The 14968-nt window shown below is 40.8% G+C and overlaps 1 protein-coding gene across 2 annotated transcripts in view; it reads right to left on the reverse strand.

Annotated features, from left to right (window-relative positions):
* LOC108787159 (sodium-coupled monocarboxylate transporter 1-like) overlaps nucleotides 1–9646 on the reverse strand; it is a 52289-nt gene extending 42643 nt beyond the window's left edge. For both annotated transcript variants that reach the window (XM_018556634.1, XM_018556633.1), the window contains exons 1-3: nucleotides 9275–9646; nucleotides 5402–5467; nucleotides 3726–3777 (exon numbers count right to left, since the gene is read on the reverse strand). In XM_018556634.1, the coding sequence (XP_018412136.1) occupies nucleotides 3726–3777; nucleotides 5402–5467; nucleotides 9275–9625 (469 nt within the window). In that variant the 5' untranslated portion in view covers nucleotides 9626–9646. The remainder of the gene's footprint in view (nucleotides 1–3725; nucleotides 3778–5401; nucleotides 5468–9274) is intronic.
* Between the last annotated feature and the right edge of the window lie 5322 nt (nucleotides 9647–14968).

Here is a 14968-nt window from a genome sequence, read left to right on the forward strand (position 1 = left end):
GGGGGGGGGGGCGATGTGGGGACCGGTCTAGCAGCCAGGCAGGATTGAGAATCGGGTGAGTATATCTTTTTATTTTACATCCTCGACCAAAACATTATCCCTTGCAGTGTGGCTAGGCCCACTGAAAGGGTTAAGTTTTCTTCTGTCTGGAGTACTTCTTTCAAAAAAACAACTCCACTCCAAACTGATTTTAATTTCTGTCCAGAAACCCATGGATAGATCTTCTGAGACCTTGACTTTTCAGAATGCTATATATTTTGCTATCATTTGTTATTATGGAGAGTCATTTAGAGGGTGAATGATACAGTATTTCTGAGCTGTGATTTTCAAAGGACTTTCAAAAGGAATACATGGCGAAATCTCTTACACCAGTGACAAGAGTAGCTTAGACAAAAAACAACAAGCAAATCCTGTCGCAGCAAAGTTGGGAGTTGGGAGTTTCTTGAGATACTAGAAGAGCAGAGTTATCCACACAGCAACGTAGACAGGAGCCTAAGACAAACTCTCTTTCATTGGTTCTGTACTTGGTCCAGGTTCTTAAAACAGAAAGCACTGGAGACTGGGAAAGCCAGACAGCTAGAATATTCAAAGGTCTGCTACGTCGGACTACATATTCCCCTTGGTACAAGTTTCCTGTAAAATGTCTTCTAAGCTCTCCCTTTTAACAATAAATAATTCCCCTTATTTAGATAAGCATATCAAATACATTAGATCACTTTAAAGGGAAAGGGCGCATTCTGCAGAGAGCAATCTTATTGCTTTATATGTGCATGTCTTATCTTAATTAACTTTACTTTAATAAATCTTGATTTAATATACTCTGAAGGTACCGCCTTTTGTCCATTGTTGAAATGATTATGGATAGTTAAATACATATATTTCTTTACCTTCCTCTGGATCAACAGTGGGTAACTGTGGGTATAGCATTCTGTTTTAGGTTTTTCTTCTTCTTTTTTTTCCCTCTTATCTCTATAGGTTGAACTCGATGGACTTGTGTCTTTTTTCAACCTGACTAACTGTGTAACTATTTACATAGGACAATTGTTCCTCAATCAGCTTTTTTGTCATAAGGTTTTGTAGAGACAAGTCTACCTTGTCTATAAGCAGTGGTGTCACAAGGGGGTGTGGCCCGCACCCGGGTGACACCATTGGAGGGGTCACACCAAAATGACTGACAGTCAGTTTGGTGTCACCCCCTCTAAAAAGTCAGGCACTCGGTCATGGTCACTCATCCCGCCGGGTGAACGTCCCCTCCTCTCTCTGCCGACGTCCATAACCAAGATGGCCACTGGCAGGCATCAATAAGATGGCTGCGCAGGCGCGTGGTGACGTCACGCGCCTGTGCGATGACATCATAGTGGGGTGTCACACGGCATCCGCTCCGGGTCACACCCGGCCTCGGGACGCCCCTGCTATAAGTATCCCAAATTATCATGTTCTTTGCAGTTCCACAAACAAGATTTGCTCTACAGGTCACCTGTATCCCTGACGCCAAAGTATGAATTTCAGCAATGTGCAAAATGCATGTATGAAAGTGTTAACCCTGAGTCCAATCTGTGCTTAGAGCAGAGCTCTTTATAGGAACACTATTGCCTAGCAAAAGGAAGTAAAGCTGGCTATACATGCAATACATATATATACAATATAATTTTATAAATCCCTTTAATATATGTTAATATAAATATTACCCTGGTAATTTGTATGGTCTGCTTAAAATAGATGTAAACCCAGTCACTAAAATCTCATAGTAGTAAGCTAGAAAAAAAGGAGTCTAATTTGTTAGTACACTCCTAGGGTGGTGTATAATGTTATGGCTGGTGTGCGGCTCCTTCTCTTGTTAGACTGAGGTGTCTAACTGTAAAAAGCTGAATAGAAAAAGAACAGAGGAGGGGGCGTAACTGACTGGCACAGAATTTGTATAAGGGAAATAACCAGGGACTAACAATGAATCGAGGTAAATAAACGTTGGAATGAAAAGGCGGTGTTTGGCACTCATGTGTGATGGAATGAGAGAGCACAATGGTAATGAACTCTTCTGATAGGGTTGGTGCTAGTTCATTAATGGGACATTCCTGGTGATGTGGTCTCGCCATTGAGAAATGGAGCCTGACCCCTGACCACCTCAATGGCGAGACCCTATGACCACATCACCAGGACTCCAGGAGTGTCCCATCACTGTGCTCGCACCAACCCTATCAGAGTAGTTCACCACCATTGTGCCCTCTCATTCTCACATGAGTGTCAAACACCTCCTTTCCATTCCAGCATTTATTTACTTTGATTCATTGTTAGTCCCTGGTTATTTCCCTTACACACATTCTGTGCCAGTCAGTTGCGCTCCTTTTTTCCTTTTCTTTTCAACTAAAATTTCATATAATCTTTAGTGACTTTATCATTACCTCACCTGTTGCCTGTACTGTCAAACACTGCTCCATTGCGCAGTCGTGCAATGGGGTTACATCCGTGCGGCAATCGCAGAGAAAAGGTACATGTACCTTTTTTTGCGACTCACGACGCCGCAAATGTGTTTGGTTGCATGGGTGGAAACTGCGCGATCCGCCTGGCGTGACTGGGGTGCCTTTAGAAAATAATGGCACCACCAGTAATATCATAGGAGTTGGGTGACTCTGTGACTGCGCGGCAATCCACGCAGTATTGAGCCCTATTGCCACACGGTCACGGATCGCCCAGGTCTGAACCTGGCCTAAGCAACAGAGTAAAGTTTTTGCAGTTGCAAAAAGCTGTTTTACATTTTTTTAAAGAATTATCACCCCCCAGGGGAGCCAGTGCACATAGCACTTGGTCCTGTTTAGATCTGTGCAGCGGTTTCCAAAAAAAAACAACATTATTCTCTGCTTGTTCTGTAGCTCTACCCCAGGCTAAAGCCCAATTTATGGGTCTTCCTATACACCCATACAGCCAAAACTAAAGTCACTTCCTTCTCTTTACTGTGCAGCTCTGCCATCTAATCTTGCAGCCCTGTACCTCGTCTGCTTTATCTCTCTGCTATCTACCATCATGTACTGAAAAGTCTTCTTTGTACAGAAAATTGATCCATCCATGTTGCTCAGTCTTTCCTTCTGTTCAGCACACAATGAAAAAAATCTATTGTATGGCCAGCCTAAAATTATTAGTGTGTGCTAGGGAAAGCACACACTAATTGTGTGTAGGGAAAACACACACTAATAAAGGACAATGCTACAAAAGTATTTTCATCCTTTAGGGCTAGTTCACACCATCTTCAGTGCGTTCCGGGCCGATTATGGGCGGAACGCGCTGGATCGCATTGCACTTTGTTGTGGGGAAGGAGGGACGTGGCGGTCCATTGAACCCACCGGTCGCAATGTGATCAGCCGCACGGTAACGCAAGGCCCATCAATGCCTGTGTTCCAGTCAGAAAAAATGCTGCAGGCACGTGGCTGCGGTGTAATTTACTTAATGAACTGCCACGCCCCCTCCAGCCCCACAACAAAGTAAGCCGGCCGCAATGCGATCCAGTGCGTTCCTGCCAGAAACGTACTGTGTCTGGTGTGAATGGGCCTTAAAAGAGAAGACATTTTTTTTAAATAATACTAGTCACAAAAATGTCAATGTGAAAAATAAGAATTAATGTCTGTTTCACACTTGTCATAAAATGCTAACGCTAAGAAGGACGCTTTTAAGAATTAAATACATGCCAACACATTTTTAATGAATAAAAAAGTTTGTAATAAATGTTTACAAACCTTGATTCAGAGCCAGTGCAGGTGCATAGATCACAATACCAGTGTATAACACCTAGAAAACAAGGACAAGGCACACAATTAATGGTAGGCCAGGTTCATTATACCTGGCAGCAGCTCTGACAGGATAAGAGATAGCTGGCACAAATAATTATCTTACTTTTAATCATTCAAAATGAAAGGGAAATCAAAAAGCTAAATACACATTCAAATTACCAACATGTAAACTGCCTTACTGTCTTAATTCTGTTTAAACAGTGATCCAGGTTGAAGACCTCACTTATGCCAGTGCAGTTAAGCAACACAGCGGAGTGGACACTGAAGCAGCAACAACTGCTCAAGCTCAAAAGGTGACGTTAGAGTGCAAAAAGTGATGACATTTGTTTATTTAGGATCAATATGCAGTAAACATGGCAACCTGAAAAAATCTATCTAGTAGCTATTGCTTTCCACAATTAATATATATATATATATATATTATTATACAGGATTTATATAGTGCCAACAGTTTGCGCAGTGCTTTACAACATAGGGAAGACATTATACAATACAATGGTAAGGAGGGCCCTGTTCATGAGGGCTTATATATATATATATTATGGTCACTAGGGATGCACCGATACCGGTTTTGAGTACAAGTTCAATTCGGTATTGAGTACAAGTACCGTTATTTTTTCCGGTGCTCGCCGATAAAGAATACTGAGTACCGGTTTCATGTGCCCCGATTATGTGCCCCGATTATCAGAAAGTCGGGCGAGGGATCATGACCCATTGCCCGGTTTCCTGATTGCCTGTGAAGCCTGTGCTCTACTGAAAGAACACCGGCTTGACTTGCCGAGGCTGTGGAGACTAGAATGCCACAGTCTTAAATAGCCTGCTTAGCGTGAAAATCCACAACACACGAATGCACATGTCCACAAGCACACTGTGAGATGCACCCGCCAACATGCGCAGTGGCGCCCGGCGGTGCACAATTTTGTGAGCCAAACTATGCCCACGCACATGCGCAGGTGCCTGTGCAGGATTCCGAGCACAAGGGCCAAACTTGGCTTCCTGACAGGCTGCCTGGCTTCCTGACCAATCAGGAAGGCGGGTGGCGAGTCATGAGGCGCTGTGTCCGGCTTTCTGATATATCAGGAAGACTGGCTGCCTAGCAACAAGTGAAGCTGGCTTCCTAACCAATCAGTAAGCCGGGTGGCACATAATGACCCACCTCTCTGCTTCCTGATTGGCTAGGAAGCTGGCTTTACTTGTTTATAGGCAGCGTGGCTTTCTGACCAATCAGGAAACTGGGACTCGGGTCATTACGTGCCGCTAGGCTTCCTGATTGGTTAGGAAGCCAGGCTGCCTAGCAACAAGTGAAGCTGGTGTCCTAGACAATCAGGAAGCCGAGAGGCAGATCGTAACCCACCGCCCCGCTTCCTGATTGGAAAGGAAGTCGGCCCCATGCTCCCTCTGCACTGCCGGTAAGAGGGAGATCTCCCTCTTACCGGAAGTTCCAGTATTGAAGGTAAGTTTTGGAGTACTCGCCCAAATGCTCGGTATTGGCAACGATACCGATACTAGTAATGGCATCGGTGCATCCCTAATGGTCACCAAAGAGAAAGATCTGTAGCTATGTAGATAAATTATGTTTTAGATATAAGCAAAATGAATTCATACCACTCAGCAGGACTCACCATTTCAATGATAAAGATGCCTGTTCCCAAGATTCGCACAGTTTTGTTGAAGCGAAGTTCTAAATACTATAAGAGAGTGTACATAAATTGTCGAGAGTTAATACCCACAACATTCTTAGGCCCCTTTCAAATGGTCGAAGTCTCTTTCAATCAGCAGGGGATCCATGAACAGACTTTTGTGACATCCGTGTCCATTCGTTTTTTTTTTCTCCATTTTGTGATGAAGAAAAACCTGAACTAAACAGACCCAAGTTAGATCTATAGGGAGCAATATGTATGATCAGACCACTCATGTGAAATGCTTTTTTCTTGCTGAATGCTACAACAGGCATAATAGAGCACTGTTATGTTGACCACATGTCCACAAATTCCACAATGCAATATTTTAATACTGTTTGCAAACTTTGCTCTGTAAATCTAGCCATGCACGTTAAAGGTCCATTGCAGATTTAAATCTACCAACAATTATGTATTGCAAGGGCCTGCCTGATTGACTGCAAGTGGGTTTTCAGGTAGGCTCAACATTACATAGTTTTGGTAAATCTTAAGGGGATTGAAGAATATGATGGTTACATTTATGGTCAGTTTTACATTCTAACACCCTGTTCTTGTATTTCTCCTAAGACCTATGTAGAGCGCTAGGATTTACAGAATGAGAGATATGATAACAAAAAACCTGTTGTACTGACTGCAGGGATGATCTTCTGGAGAATTGTACAGTCCTTTCTACAGAAGAGAATTTATGAACCTGTGGCAAAGAGCACTGTTGAAGCTGAAACTTTGATATTAGCGATGAACAACCTGCTAGATTTTGTATCACAATGTGTTCACATTACAGAATTTTCCATTTTAAATTGGATCTAGCACCTAGCTTCATACATGCATGATGTTTAATGTGTAAGTGCAAAGCTCTACACAAACCACATTTACAATAACTGTACTGTCTACTTTAAATGTACCAACAACCATGCCATGCAATTACCTTACTAATTGTATAATTGAATGCACTGGTAAGGTAGGACCTTATACTACATAGCTGTGGTAACTCTCAGGCTGGCTTTAGACCATTGTAATCTATTGGAGTGCATTTATGCAAGTGCAGTATGCTGTGTGTTATTGTGCGTTTCATTAAGGCAGCATAGTCATTGTGGGCTGCCTTAATGAAACGCACATTAACACACAACATACACACAGCAACATACAGCAACAGACCAAAAAAAGAACATGATCCTTTTTTTTCACTGCTTGACAGTAATTAACTAATACCCTGCAGGGTGAACTCTATTTTTAGAATTATTTTTAGTGATATAATCATATAAAGTAGATTGCACAGAGAATGTACAAACAGATTGTAATGTGTATGGTTGGCTTAATACTAACATATAGATATATATCTATATAGATATATATCTATATAGATATATATCTATATAGATATATATCTATATATATAGATATATATATCTTACCTCTTACAGAGTTCACAGTGCACTTCAAAACAATACCTGCATATGGTCTTCTCTCAAGAAGGATGCCACCCTCATTGTTTTAGCATCATCCAGGGTCAGCATCTACTTTTTGGACTTAGATGCGCGCTTAGAAACGGCACAGTATATACTAGGTACTTAGATGTGTTTACAAAGGTCTGACACAGATCAACACCTGCTGTAGCCCCTCACTTTGTGACTTGTTACACAGAGTGATAAAATTAAATTGATGACTTGGGGAGAGTAGACTCAGGATCTGTTTACACTAGTGCAACTCTGGTAAAATGTACATTATGAACATTGGTGTGGCAATTCAATGCACCTCTAATTTCACGTGCATTGCTGTGTATTTCGGCCCTTTCATTTTAAATGGACTATTTAGCACAGGAATACATGAATACACTGTTGCAGTACAGAACATTGTGGTATGAATGGATCCTTAGGAAGTACATCCTCCTGCCTACAGCAGACTCATTTGTCCAGGTTGCACCTCTCCCCTGGGCACAGTCACTATCCTGGAGCTTAATTATTTTTTTTCAAATAATGGTAGAGTTTTTTTGAAAAGTTATATTGTTGCTTTATGTTATGACATGTCAGAAATTGATCAATGCAGACTTATAACATCCTTTTGTCCCATGCTATGGTATGTAGTTGTAATACTGTTGCTTTACTGGAGTGTTCAGTATGCTGTTTGTTTTATGTGTGACTCTGCTCCTGGCTAAGCCTTCAGTAAAGCAATTATCTTTTATTTTAACACTTTTTTATTGAATTCTGTTTTTTTCAGAAAGATTAAATCTTTAAATTCATCAGTGAAAACAGCAACAACAGATGTTGTTAAAGTCGAGTTTAACCACTTAGCAGCATTGTCAGTAACATGCACCATTAAGCAGATAAGAAAAAATCAGTTATTATTAGACCTACCCTTTTGCAAGGCTGTTAATAAAAATAATCTTCACCTCTTTGGGAAAAAAAAGAATCTTGCAAGAACATAATGTTTTAAAGAGTGTAAGACTGGTTGAAGGAGATATAGTAGAAAATTGGGGTGCACCAAAGATACATAATAAATAATGGGAGATAATTCATCAGTTTGTGGCATCAGAGATAATTTTATCATGAGGTGAATACATTTTAAGTTGGTGACAGGCAACTTGTTAATTTTTGTATTGCACATAAAAGTTTTTATTGGGCAGTAAAGTGAAGTATAAAATAGGGCCATGCAATTGGAGAATATAGACCTACCAAGCTAGAAGATCAAAACGAAATGGGATCTAGTTGTAATGTTAAATGCGCTGAATCAAAATTCCTTGGCAGGTAGTCCTGACCTTTTTTTATTAGAATTGAGGATCATAATTATCTGTTTTCATTTTTTATTTTAAAATGCTAGGATCATAAATAATTAGTTAAATATTTTTATATGACTATAGTGGAAAAGCTCAGATGATGGAGCTTAAGATTCTGAAATAGCTTAATACAATCTGGAGCAAGTAATCTATATGTTGACATGAAGCCTGATACAGCTTACCAGCAAACACTGAGGGCTTATTGCAGTTCTGGGGGAAACAGTGGGTTGCTTAGAACAATAGTTAATGGTATCCATGCTCTATATTTATTGATCCTGGAAATATGGATTGAATAACCCTTGGCTTCTAAATTCCCTATCAAAGTATCAGAATCTGCCAATATCTGGTATGGGGTGTATCTCTCCCTGTAGAAGCCATTAGAGATTCAAAGCTAAGTTCCCTAATCTATAATGCAGATGTTATTTGCCATAAGAATGATCAATTTCAGCCATTTGACTATGATTTTCAGCTCACAGTGGCTCTCATTGCTGAAAATAACAATAGTTACCGCAAGTCATCCTGCTACAAATTAAAAATCCAGCAGGAAGAGTGCGTAGTTTCATATGCATCAGACTGTCCACGTATCCAAATAGTCATCTCAAAAAATAGACATCTCCTGTCATTACAATTCAATCAGATTTTAGCACAGATATAAACATTTACGTACACATTTGTGAAATGTATTATCTTTGACATTTTCATTGTAGCTTTTCTTGACACTTAGGGGTTGCTTTACTAATGTCAAATGGGCTTTTTCATTTTTAAGGGTATTTGCAATTTGCAAGGGAATGTTCCCTTTAGCTTAGATGATGAGGTGAAGGTCTGCTGACTTCCATTATCCAATCATGTGCAAGCAAAAATACTGATTTTCTTATTTTCCTTGCATGTGATTGGGAATTCTTTGCAAAGTGAGTTTTCACCACATTCACTAAGTTAAGGGAAATTCCTGCCTTTAGTAAATCAACCCCTTAAAGTCTAGGATGTAATGTTAGGTATAACTTGTATCATGTGACAGAGGGCCATATACAAATTTGGTTGAGACATACCTCATAGGTGCTTGTAATTTTAAGTCTGTAAAAAACTGGAAGGAATATTTCTGCACAAATAAGAACTACTAATCCATAAGATATACCAAAGATGCTATACATTGCTCCATAGCGGTAGACATCAGCTGGAGTTCCCAGGATAGTCACTGCAGACATGAAGCTGGCAGTGAGGGACAAAGCCACTGGCACTGCTGTCATACTCCTTCCTCCTGTTAGGAATTCTTGTGAAGTGGTCTTTCCTCGCCCCTCAAAGGCATAATAGATTCCAATAGCTGCAGAAATAAACAGAACAGCCGCAAACACAACATAATCCCAGGGAGAGAAGAGACCGATGTCTGCGGTGGTAGCCATCGCTTGTACAGACTGGCTGCTTTGTACTATGTGTTAAACCTACATTAGTTGAACACATAACAAACAGGTTTTACATCACAATAGATATTGTAGGCTGGGTCACAGAACTTTATGTGCCAACATTGATGCAATAGCCAGAGGGAATTTGTCACTAATATTATTAAGATTTTTTGCACATTGTAAAATGGGAGGGTTCTATAAAGATAACATAGCTGCAACTTAAAGAGAAAAGTGAAGGGCACATTTTTTAATAAATAACTCAGCTTAATCATGCTCTTTGTAATATCACACCTATAATTCCTACCTACTCATACATTTCTAAATAGGACTTTGTCTGAGCTTTTGAGAGCAGTGGAAATAGATCAAGTTTACAGCATATACTGTACAGATTATAATGGTTTATCAGAGTCAAACAATTCTGATGGCCTAAAAAAAGAGGAGTTCCAATAAAGTTTTTGCCAGCTGAAAGTTAAAACATATCTAAATCCAAATTCCAAAAATCAAATATGAACTTTATTATGTTAATGTAATTTCACAAGTTGTTTGAAATATTTTTAAATAGGCATTTTTCATAAAAATAATACCTGCTGATCCTGCAACAAAGGTCCTAACTTACAGTTATTGAGGGTATATACACCGATCATTAATAACATTATGACCACTGACAGGTTAAGTGAATAACATTGATTATCATGTTACAATGGCATCTGGAAGTGGGTGGAATTTTGTCCCTGAAGTTGATGTGTTGGAAGCAGAAAAAATGGGCAAAGGCAACTTTGGCAAGGGACAAATTGTGATGGCTAGACGACTGAGTTAGAGCAACCTAAAAACTGCAGCTCTTGTGGGATGTTTCCGGTCTGCAGTGGTCAGGACCTACCAAAAGTGGTACACGGAAGTAAAACCAGTGGACTAGGGACAGGGAGCTTCTGTGGGATGTGCTGCAAAAACAAGTCTGATCCATGGCGGCCCCACCTTGCAACTTACAGGTCTTAAAGGATCTGCAACTGACGGCTTGGTGCCAGATACTAGACATGTAACCTTGCAAAAAATGTGTTTTTAAAAAAAAAATTATTTTGTTTTTTGGATTTCGTATCGGTAATTCGATTCGGTTCGTTATACAGATTTCGTATACATCCGAATCTTTGTTTTAGAATGATCCACAACAGGAAGTCACATCACCGTGCCTGTAATGCAACCCCCAATAACCAAAAAAATCCATCAGATTGGCCAGAGAACAGTCACATGTCTGATTAAGTTTCCTTTTGGACGAAATTCGGCTGGATCCAAATTTTCGTTAAATGAACATTTGGATTTGTTCGCACTTGGACGTGTTCAAATTCGGAAATTCAGATGCATCTGAATGTTTGAATTTAACAAAATTCATACGAATATCCATTCGGAACTAAACAAAGTTTACATGTCTACCAGATGCCACAGCATACCTTCAGAGGTCTAGTGGAGTCCATGCCTCGACGGGTCAGGCCGGTTTTGGCCCAAAAGGGGGACCTACTCAATATTAGGTGTGTGGTCATAAGGTTATGGCTGATTGGTCTATAGAATGTGTTAACTGGTGATGAGTTACAGTCTATAACACCAGGAATCATAAAATTATTTTTATATAGCACATGCCTTTGGTCTAGTGTCAGCATGCATTTAACAATCAGTTCCAATAAGGAGAGCAGATGGTGGAAAGCTGTGGAAAGGAAGCATTCCCAACTTTAAAAGATAATGTCACTGGTAAAACTCCCTATACATAGCCTGGTGCCTGTTGTATGTGTTTGCAGATTACCTTTTGAGTAAACAGGAGGAAAAAAGAACTGGCAGAACTCCCATTACAGTACTTCAAAATTGAACTCAGGGATAAGCAAATATTCTCTAAATACAAGAGCCATGTGTACTCTTGTATATTTCTTCCAGATCAGTGTGAAACTTTGCCTCCATGCAGAAGCTTACTGTAATAAAAACCAGTCACACAAAGACCACACTCCATGGATCTTCATCGAATATAAAATCTTTATTCAAGACATATAGATACACTGTCCATCCTCCAGCATAAATCACCTGTTCCTAAACCTTCTTTCACCCATTAGGTTTAATCGCAGAGGAGATCCATAAAGATGCATGGAGTGCAGTCCTTGTGTGAAATTTGGAATTTGTAGCCACGATTTGCTCAGTATCTGTACCTGGAATGCTCTTGAGGTGGGGAGTCAGTATGAGAATGGAGGTGGTAATTTGTTTGCTATGGTTTACAAAGACCAGTTACTGCTGTTCTCTCTCCTTGCACAGGGTGACTGGTCTTGTCTTCACCCCCTCCTGTAGTTTTCTGCAGGCAGCCTATAGGTGGGGGCTGCTGGATCACCTCCACAATTCTCGTCTCTGCACAGGTTATGTAGAGCACAGTGATGATGTTACTGCTACTTTCCCAAGGTAATATTTGGGTTTACAAAGGCATTTGGTGCACATAAGGTGGATTTATATCCTTTGTCGCTATTTAGGAATATATTTAAATACTTTTTTTTGGTGCCAGGAGTTCAGCTTTAAAGCCCAAAAGTAAAGAAACATAAGAAGTAAAATATTATGTAACTGATGTATGTGAATAGCGTTACAAGAACACTTCTTGTTGCCTATACAAACAATTCAGAATCCTTGACAGTTGAAAGCAAATGTGTTACAAAAGACAGCAAGAACAATGCTGTTAGTATACTTTTGCTGCATCAGCCCCTATTTTTGCAAGTGTGATTTGCTTGCCCAAGTACATAAAAGTACCTAACGTATTTTGAAGTGCACTTATTGTTCAACACACAGTACTGTATTTTCAAAGAATTACCAGGCTTAGGACATACAAGTCTGTGATTGTTTTCTCATACCGTCCTGTACTGCAAAGCACAATGGGGACATTGCAGATATGTAGGATTCTTACCATGATATTCCAGTATGGGCTCCACTATGTGACAGACAACACAGGAAAAGCACTGCATACCCAAACTGGCACATAACTCAAGTAACATATCTGTCAAATACAAAAGCTTGCCACCTAGTGGAAATATCATTATCTATGGGGTCTATTCACGAAGCTGCCGAAGGATCTGGCCGTAGCTTCGGCCGATCCTTTGGCTAGCTTCGGCCCCAGGACCCCTTCGGTTCAGCAGAACCGAAGGGGTGCTGTACGGGCTATTCACAATAGCCTGTACAGCTCCCGATTATGGCCGAGCGGCTCAGCCGAACCGAACGCATATGCATCGGCTCGGCTGAGCCGTGCTGAAAGCCGAAGATGGCCGAGCGGCCGGCCATTGGCCTGCTTCTGACAGCTGGGCGGAGCTCCCGGCCGCCAAGGAGAGAAACAGTGCTGTGTTTTTTTTCTTTATTCTGACACAAGCATGTCAGAATAGAAAAAAATATTATTTTTCCCATTGAAAAGCATTGGGACATTACTATTGGCTATTTCAATTTGCAATAGCCAATAGTAAACTAGCATTGTACCCGCCCTCTGCTGCAGTTCCCCATCAGGTCCATCAGCAGAGGGCGGGAACAATGCTAGTTTACTATTGGCTATTGCAAATTGAAATAGCCAATAGTAATGTCCCAATGCTTTTTAAGGGGAAAATTTCTTTTTTTTTTTTTTAATATTCTGACATCGATCGTGTCAGAATAAAGAAAAAAAAAGACACATCAGTGCTTCTCTCCTGGGCGGCCGGGAGCAGGAGGCTCCCAGAGCGCCCAGGAGAGTTTTTTTTTTTCGTTTTTTTTTTACAGCAGCAGAGCCACCGGACAATAGGAAACTATTGGGCGGAGCTAGCTGTCTCTGCTAGCTCCGCACAATAGTTTGCTATTTACTTTTTTAAACTTTTTTCACTGTTTTTCTGTTCTGCTCGGTACCTCTGAGGGACCGAGCAGAACAGCCGAGCCGAAAGCCGCTCGGCGGCATTCGGCTATTCACTCACTGCTGTTCTGGATCTTTAAGAATAGCCCGAACAGCAGTGAGAAGCCTGCCGGAGGTTCGGCTCAGCCGATCCAGATGTTGGATCGGCTGAGTCAAACTCCTTCTGCACTTCGGTTCGGCCGAACATGCTGAGCATGTTTCGGCCGACCCGAAACCACACGAAGCAAGCCGATGTACGGCTGATTTCAGCCGATGTACGGCCGAAATTAGCCGTACCAGCCTAAAGTTAATAGCCGAACAGTGTTCGGCTCACTTCACTTCAGATCGGTCATTCACTCGGCTGCCCTCGGCAGCTTCGTGAATAGACCCCTATGTAATGTTTCATTCACCTCTAAAATGATCATGATTTTAAGAAGACAGACCTGTCTGGACTGTTTTAAAGTGTAGACATAATGATAAATAATTCCCCATAAATGATTTCTCAGGTAAAAAGATTAAATGTAAAGAATAGCAGGAAAACAACAAGTTATGGGGTTTACGTAAAGAAGAATTGATAGTTATAAGTTTTCATGTATAGAATGAATAACAATAGTAATACAACGTTATCATTCCTTCAGTTGTTCCCAAATTATGGTGGATCCTCTCCTCCTCTAGCTGGTGCTAGATGAAGATTCTCACCAAGGAGTGCACAGTCTTCACCACTGCCTCCCACATAGTCAAGGAGAAGGACCCCTTTCATTCCTTTACTTTCCTCTGTTGTCTCAATTTTTTGCTTTTCCTTTTTTATCTCCCTCTTTTGTCCCGTCCAGCCCCCCCCCTTCCTCTCAACCTGTACTCCATTTTGTCTTTCTCTCTCTTCCCTTGCATCTTTTTTTTTAATCCCTCTATTCTTTTCACTAGACATGTGCACTGCCAAAAAATTTGTTTCGTTTCGTTTTAAATTCGGATTTGTGTTATTTCGTTTTTCGGGATTCGTGTGTGAAAGTCAATTCGGAATTCGGATTCGGAAAGAAATTCGGTAGCGGTAGTTCGTTCGACCGTTCGTTTCGTTTTCGTTTCTTATTCGGTTCGTCCATTCGTTCGTTCGTTTGCAGCAAATTGACTTTTGAGGGGGAAAATGTTTTTCTTCAACAAACGAAACGAATTAAGAAACGAAAACAAAATGAACGTTCGAACTAACTACCGCTACCGAATTTCGGAAACGGAAATTCGGATTTGTTTGCATTCGTTATATCTGTAATTCGGATACATCCAAATGTCCGAATTTCCGAAAATTCGTCCGAATTTCGATTCGGAACGAAACGAATCGCACATGTCTACTTTTCACTCTCTGCCCTTTTCCAGCTTTTCCATCCATCCATCCCTTTCTTTTCTCCAGATTATGATTTCCCATTCTTCCCATCATACCTTTTTTCCTTCCCTTTTCCCTAACTTCAGTTTTTACCTTCTTTCCATTCCCCCCC

The sequence above is a fragment of the Nanorana parkeri genome, unplaced genomic scaffold (assembly GCF_000935625.1).
Source record: "Nanorana parkeri isolate BGI_ZX_2015 unplaced genomic scaffold, ASM93562v1 scaffold244, whole genome shotgun sequence".
In the NCBI taxonomy this organism is placed as follows: domain Eukaryota; kingdom Metazoa; phylum Chordata; class Amphibia; order Anura; family Dicroglossidae; genus Nanorana; species Nanorana parkeri.